The 7,826-nt window shown below is 35.3% G+C and overlaps 1 protein-coding gene across 1 annotated transcript in view; it reads right to left on the bottom strand.

Annotated features, from left to right (window-relative positions):
* Positions 1–349: 349 nt before the first annotated feature.
* Positions 350–7,826, bottom strand: part of DNER (delta/notch like EGF repeat containing) — a 111,119-nt gene continuing 103,642 nt past the window's right edge. Inside the window, exons 11-13 of the mRNA XM_034439339.3 lie at positions 7,026–7,157; positions 3,419–3,665; positions 350–1,404 (exon numbers count right to left, since the gene is read on the bottom strand). Of these exons, the coding sequence (XP_034295230.1) occupies positions 1,293–1,404; positions 3,419–3,665; positions 7,026–7,157 (491 nt within the window). The 3' untranslated portion in view covers positions 350–1,292. The remainder of the gene's footprint in view (positions 1,405–3,418; positions 3,666–7,025; positions 7,158–7,826) is intronic.

Below are 7,826 nucleotides of genomic sequence, written 5' to 3'. Positions count from 1 at the left end.
TACATATGTAGAAAGAAAGCGAAGAAAAATATAGTAGAAAATGAAAGTTCTGCATCTGTAGGTCTTGTTTTGAGATGAAGGAAAACAGTCCCTATCACATGATTATACCGTGTTCAAAATCCACACTTGTGCTAAATGGCAGTTGCTCATATTACAAACAATATGAGCCAACTCCACATTATACAAACCAAAAATATGTTACATTTGAAAATGTTCAAAATATATAAATAAAATGGAACTGGTTCTCAAGACACCATGACTGGTTTACATTATAATTATAAGGCATATGGCTTACATTCAAGGGCACTCACAGTCGTAACAGCTGAAGGCAAAACAAATGAGCTGCCACTTGAATTGGTCACATTTATTCAATATTCTTTGAAATGAGCAAAAATCTTGAAACACATAAGCAGTCAAATAGAGCCACAAAAGTCCCACATGTGTAAATAAGATGCACTATGAGAATTACACAATATTGTAAACAAGAGTAATACTTTACGTTAACATTTGAGAGACAAACTGTTCAAATTATATGTTTTGTTTACTTGCACTATTAAAAAAAACTGGACTTTTTAACGTAAACGTAATTCCAATACAAAGATCTAATCCTCAGCATTATGAAATCAACTGAAATTAATTTCAAAGCAATAGGAACACCCCCTTTTTTGCCTTAATAGGCACTTCAATGATATATTAATTTTTACAAAGCTTACCTTGCATACCATTACAAAAATGACAAACACCAACTCAAGGCCAAATTTTAGCAAGTTTCAGGAACATAATACAGAAAGATTATCCATGCACAAAAGAGGGAGAAAGCTAATTCATTCAGTTTAAGAATAATAATTTTTACTAAATTCCTTTTCACAAACACAAACATTTCGGACTTCATTTTTTCAATAATGAATATATCAAGTTTTACATTTTTCCTAAGTCTACTAAGAATGCTGCCACTGTTACATTAAGGAGAAATTTTCATTGCTTAACATATCATATTCTGCCTGTACTCATCTGAGATTGGTAAAAGCAACAACACACTACTTGTTAAGATTAGAGTTTCTAATGCTGAAGTACAGTAAAAGAGAAATAATAAATTTCACAAATTCAGTTTAAAATATTTCCTTCAAACAAAAAGCTGCAGAAAACCTGTTCTTAAATAATCTACAGAAAATTCTGGAGCAGCTAAACATTTTAATTTTCATACACTTGCTTCATCTTAAAAATATTGAATTAATTCAGTAGCCCATCCTTTTGAAAAATAATCCCCTCCCCCAAAACGACTGTTAAATAGATTACAAATCTTTTGTTTTAATCAGTGTAACCAAAGGCTTGTCATCAGGGCTGTAATCTTCATAAGCAATTGGAGTTGCATCATACATTGCAGGACGAGATTTCTTTCCAAATCTAAAATTCAAAAAAGTAAGTGGAGACAGAAGTCATAGTGGAGTAATACATATAAAAACATCTGTCTTCCTGGCAGTAATCTACAAGATCATTATTTTCAAAAGTTGTAATTCTAAAACTCTACTTCATCACCAAACGTTTATGGTGTAATTCCATATATGTTAAAATTCTTATAATGAAACTGTGAAAGCTTAGGTGATCAATTGTACACTACAGTTAATCCTAAATTGTACTGTTGCTAGCTACACTTGGGAAATGAGGTTCTAAAGACCACGCTTTGAAAAAACACCTCCAATATATACAAATCCGTGTACTTGTCCCTACTTTTCTTGTCAATACTTTATTCTTGTTTGGGGGGGTGGGCGGGCATATATACGCTATACTTCAGACTAGGGCATAAAAAACCTTTGCCAGACCTATACTTGAATACTGTTCACCTGTCTGGAACCCTCACTGCATTTCAGATATCAATCTTGATTGTAGGAAATATGACTTCTGCAATGGAGTAGTAAATGTCTGGAACATTCTACCTGATCCTGTTGTTAGTCTCGCTAATCCACATACCTTTTACTTTAAACTATCTACCGTGGACCTTTCATATTTCTTAAGAGGTCCCTAAGGAGGCGTGCATAAGCGCACCAGCATGCCTACCGTCCCTGTCCTACTATCCCCATTTATATGTAATCATTTTATGTGTTTATGGCTACGTTTTGCCTATTTATATCCTTTTATATGTGCCAACTTTTTTCATGTGTCCATGTCTATGTCTATACTGTTACTTGTTTCCTTGTACTTGTTGACAAATAAATAAATAAAAATAAACAAACAAACAAACACACCATTTTGATCGAGATACATCATTCTTGACCTGAAGCTTAACATGAAAAGTTTGATTATGTGACAATATCAGTGCCCAGAGTTCTGGGAATTGGGTGGCCAATATAGTGTATGTATCTAAGCATGTATACAATTTATATATACTGTACATATATAAAGAGAGCCAGTTTTGCATAGTGGTTAAGGCAATTATAAATTCTAGTTCTACCTTAGGCAAGTGGAATGTAGTGGCTCATGTGGTTAGAATGCTGGGCTGACAATCAGCAAGCATGCATTCGGGACCTGAGTGCTACTATGTAATGGGGGGAGTTTTTGCTCAGATCCTGCCCACAGAGCAGTTTGAAAGCGAGTGATCTCAAACAGAGTCAACCAAGGTGGAAACAGATTGATTTCATTAGGCTCTTTAAGGTTCTTGCTCTAAATTGCAGTCGGTAACAAGTCTATGAAGGTTTGATCCTGCATGATCTATAAAGTTTAAAATTGCAATTCATGAAGATGATCACTGTTGAGTTTATAACCTAGGCTTGCATATTAAAGATATATAGGAATCAAATGTTACTCTATAGTGATTGAATTGTTATATTTCTTATTTAACTACTGCTTGGCCATAGGAATATGTTTGTGCCTGAATGTGTATACATTAGGAAAATAATATTAGCCAGTCAATAATGACCTGCATATCAAGAAATGTGGCTCCCAAATTGCAGAAGGCAGGTTATATATTAAAAAGCTTGAATAAGCCAAATGCATTTTTAAAGGTATAGATCAGCGGTCACCACTATACTCACTATACGTGAGTATAGACCAACTGCCTATACTCAAGTGGACCACTGGTGGTCCATGAGAAAATTTTGGTGGTCCGCAGAAAAATTATTTGCATTTTTTAAATTGCACTAAATACTATTTATCTTTTTAAAAAATTCATATTAGTGGTCCGCGGAATTTAAAATTATGAATTTAGTGGTCCCTGAGGTCTGAAAGGTTGACGACCCCTGGTATAGATAGAGCTCAGGCTACAATGAGCTAGTGTAGGCTTATTCGCTAACATAGTTATTTTTTCATTCTTCAAAATATTTGTATGCAGAAACATTCTATCATTATTTCTTACAGCATGAATTGGTTTTTCATCCAACTTGCTGTTCCTTCAAAAACAGTGTTATGTTTCCCCCAAGCATACCTGGCATGTCGGATAGAAGCAATAGCACTGCTGAAATCACTGTCAATGCTCCTACAGTTGTAGAATTCTTCATAGGCTGGCCTAGATGAACCTTGGTATTCAATACGACTGATGCGACAGATCCCCACGATAAGAATGATCAACATCAGAACAAACGCTACACACAGGGCTCCAATTATGATATACAGAGAATGCCGAGGCATATTTGTCAGACTCTCAGCCACGTGCCCTGATTTCCACTGTAGATCTAGAGGAGTGGACGGGAAAAACAATTATGGTATTAATAGCACTCCCATTTCCCTGTGCCATAAAAAGCTCATTCCACTTTACTCTGCTCATTCTTTTGAAGGCATTCTAATCTACATAAAGGTCTACAAAGCTAGCAAGACCTAGAGGTACTCCTTGACTTATGACCACAATTGGGATCAGAATTGCTAAGCAAGGTGATTGTTAAGTGAATCCCACCCAATTTTATGACCTTTTTTGCCACAGTTGTTAAGCAATTCATTGCAGTTGTTAAGTGAATCACAGTATTAAGCAAACCCAGCTTCCCCCATTGACTTTGCTAGTTGAAAACTGGCTGAGAAGGTCACAAATGGACATCTCGTGATCCGGGGATGCTTACAACCATTGTAAATACATGCCAGTTGCCAAGTGCCTGAATTTTGAACATATGTCCATGATGATGCTGCAACAGCCATAAGAGAACTGGTTGTAAGTCATATTTTCAGTGCCAATATAACTTTGAATGATTGCTAAAGTCAAGGACTACTTGTATTACAAACTGCATGTTCTTTTGTCTCATCCTCCTCTGCTAATGAAACACCAACTTTGGTTACATTTACATTTAGGTTATTCCTAAATGAAGAAGTAGACTAAGTGGACGATTTCTCACATCATGATTTGATTATCACTAAAACAGCTTCTAGACCACTTCTTCTCCTTCACACTTGACCAAAAAAGAATTCTGTTCTGTTGTTCTGTTCCGTTCCGTTCCGTTCCATTCCATTCCATTCCATTCCATTCCATTCCATTCCATTCCATTCCATTCCATTCCATTCCATTCTATTCTATTCTCATGTATGGTTTGTCCACACAAGTCTGAAAGTGACCTGTGGCCCAAGACAATTACTGGATTTGGTATCCATTCAGACTATTTTCCAATTAAAACTCTATTTGCATTTCTTGTTCTTTCTCATCGGCCAGGAATGTATCTGGTAAGGTGGAAAAGTACTAGCACTGATGATGTTACCTAATTAGAATAATGAAACGTCTGATAATGAAACGTCTGCTTGAAAACAAGCAAGCTCAGAGAGCACCAAGGACCCCTCGAGATGGAAGAATAGCTCAAATAAAGTAATGTTCCCTTTTCGGCTACATCTCATTGTTATTTGTAATCTATATTAAACCTGTGAAGTTTTTAAAATATTGGATTAAACTAAGGTTTTGAACTTTTTGCTATCATAGAAGATCAGCTTCAGTAGGCAATAAAGGCATATGGTCCCAGCAATCTACCTCTTTCTTACAACTTGCATAATATTGTCATTACAATACATAATACTGAAGCACTGCATAGAATGCATTTTTCAAGGATTATTTTATGTCTCAGGATATTAAAGCCAGCTGTCAGTCAGCTTATTGTCTATCACTGAAATAAATTGTCATTCACCCTTGGATAGTTTCCAGACTCATAACAAAACACACATTAGAAATGAAAAAAAAAAAACCTTAACTATACCCCAGATGCTAACAAACCTAATATAAATTTTACACAGCTACAAATATTTTTTAGCCTTCCCATCCTAATTATACTATGGATGAATTAATGGCCTTTTACTTGTTAAATCTAGGTGAGTTAGGAAAACAGTATGTAGAATGTTGGTTTATTCTTTGGTTCAAACCTACTCAAAAATAAATAATGCAGTGAAAAGTCACAGAACTGAGGATGCAGAGATGAACGACTATTGCATGTTATTTCTTAGAATATAGCAACTTGGAAGAATGAATTTTATGATCAAGAGAGTTGTTTCCTCAAGCATTTCATACCACTCCCCTGCAGTAAACATGGATTGAGGATGAGGTACTGTAGCTCTAGGACTTAATTCATTTGCTCTATTTATCAGTAGGATAAAATGAGAAAAGATGAGCTATTTCTATTCAGTTGATCTGAACCTGCAGGTATTCATTATAGAATTCTTAGCCAGCAACACAATTCTTATCTCTTTTAATTGATATTAACTTTTATGTTCTCCTTTCTTGAAAACTAGACATCACTCCAAAATGTTAAAAAGCATTGTTGTAAAGGAGATATGAAAGACTTAGATGCCTGCTGCTGAGATAGGTCTGGCTGGAGGAGCTGACAGTTGGTAGGTGAGCCCTTTTCATCACTGGAGGGAGAGGTCCTTGGAGACAAGCTGTGATAAGGAACAGGGATGCATTTTTCTTTGCAATCTATGGCTCCCTTTATTCTCCTTCCTCTCAGCATACTGGCAGATAATTCCACAGGTCAGCCAAGAAAGAGGAGGAATGATTTCTGAGAGCAACAGTTAATGAACCAAGACAACTCAAATGGGTTAATTTGCAGAATGCCAGCACCCATGCCCCATATCCAATTTTACCCAATTTTAGCAGTATATAGATACGGGAAGATGTTGCCATAATTGTGTGATGAAAATTACATATGGACTAGATTCTTTATATAAATCAAAAGCAAAAAATTGGAAAAGTTTTTCTTATTTTAGTTTAATGTCATCTCATAAAAGTTATGTGGTATTTTTAAACCTCAGTAGGAGTGGGTGCTTTTCAACCTATATCAAAATGTCTATGCAATTTACAGGACAATTTTGCTTTATTTGGTTAATTAATGACCTTGTTTAAGTTGAAATTACCCTGTTTTCCCCAAAATAAGACATCCCCTGACAATAAGCCCAATGGGGCTTTTGAGCTCATGGCAATAAGGCTAGGCGCTTATTTCAGGGTTCAAAAAAATATAAGACAGGGTTTTATTTTGGGGAAAACATGGTACTTGAAAACTATCTATAGTTTATATACCAGCACTACATCTCCCATTTATAATATCCTATGAAGTAAATAAAATTAAAAAACAATCCGTAAAATCAGGGCAACTGTAAAAAGGTATCACTTTGCACTTTTTCCATATGCATGGAATATAAAGGCAATCACAGCTATTAAAAAGCTGGGCAGACAATAAAATATGCATTCCCAGGATACTTCTAGCAGTGGTTCCTGGAAGCTTAACATAAATTGGTTAAACAGAGTATTCCACCATTGTCATGATCCATGCATGCTTTCTTGGAAGTACTTGCTACTTACTATTATTTTTAAAAAACTGCATTAATGTCTGGGACTATAATTTTGTAGGAAATCCTTTTCCAAGTCTTCAGGAATTTCAACTACATTCAGACATGAAGTCTGTAAAGAACTACAGCAGTTATAGTATTATGGAAGACATACTGTGCAGAGTGTCTTATGATGACATTACAAACTCCTGTTAACTCTATTTGATTAAATACTAAAATAAACATGTTACATAAAAACAATACTTCTATGGTTCAATGTACTATGAGTAATAATAAATTATACTCACGTATTTCACAGTTTGCACCAACCCATCCACGGGGACAATGGCAACTATATCCATTAGGTTGGTCTATGCACAGTCCTCCATGGTGACAAGGGTTACTCTCACAGTCATTTATGTTGATGTCACATTCTTCACCTTAAAAACAGGTAAGAAAAACAGTTTTCTATTGCAACTGTAGAAGTAAAATGGTATACATGATGATTTTTCTATATCATTTTGATTTGTATATCTATTTCTGTATTTATATCTGTGACTAAAAAAGTAACACATTCCTTGTTAGAAGCAATCCACCTGTATCCTTCTTTCTGTCAGCTATCACTTTCACTTCATATTATTTGCTTCTAGGACGACAGCCCAAGATATTCCCAGGGTTGCACAGCAGATTAAAACAATAACAATGATAATACAGCCAAAAATCTGCATAGCAAAGCAATCAAACATCTAGAAAAAAGCTTGACTGAAACAAATTTGCTTGTCGGAAACCATCTGGGAAGATTACAAATGTGATCAAAAGATCCAGAATAGTGCAACCATTGTAAAGACATACTGGTTGCCAAGCTCCCAACATTTGATCATGTGACCATGAAGAATACAGCAGTATAAGTGTGAGGACTAGTTGTAAGTCACTTTCTTCAGTGACACTGTAACTTTGAACAGTCACTAAACAAATTATTGTAAGTCAAGGACTACCTGTACTTTGAAAAATGTGCCAAAGTATTGTTCTTGCCCCATATACAAAAATAACCTACCCAAATCTGAATCAACAAAGAATTGTGAAAAGGTTGTTGTGAAGCAGCCAATCAA

The sequence above is a fragment of the Pantherophis guttatus genome, chromosome 6 (genome assembly GCF_059756535.1).
Source record: "Pantherophis guttatus breed Tessera chromosome 6, ASM5975653v1, whole genome shotgun sequence".
In the NCBI taxonomy this organism is placed as follows: Eukaryota; Metazoa; Chordata; class Lepidosauria; order Squamata; family Colubridae; genus Pantherophis; species Pantherophis guttatus.
This window is presented reverse-complemented; position numbering and strand designations above follow the sequence as displayed.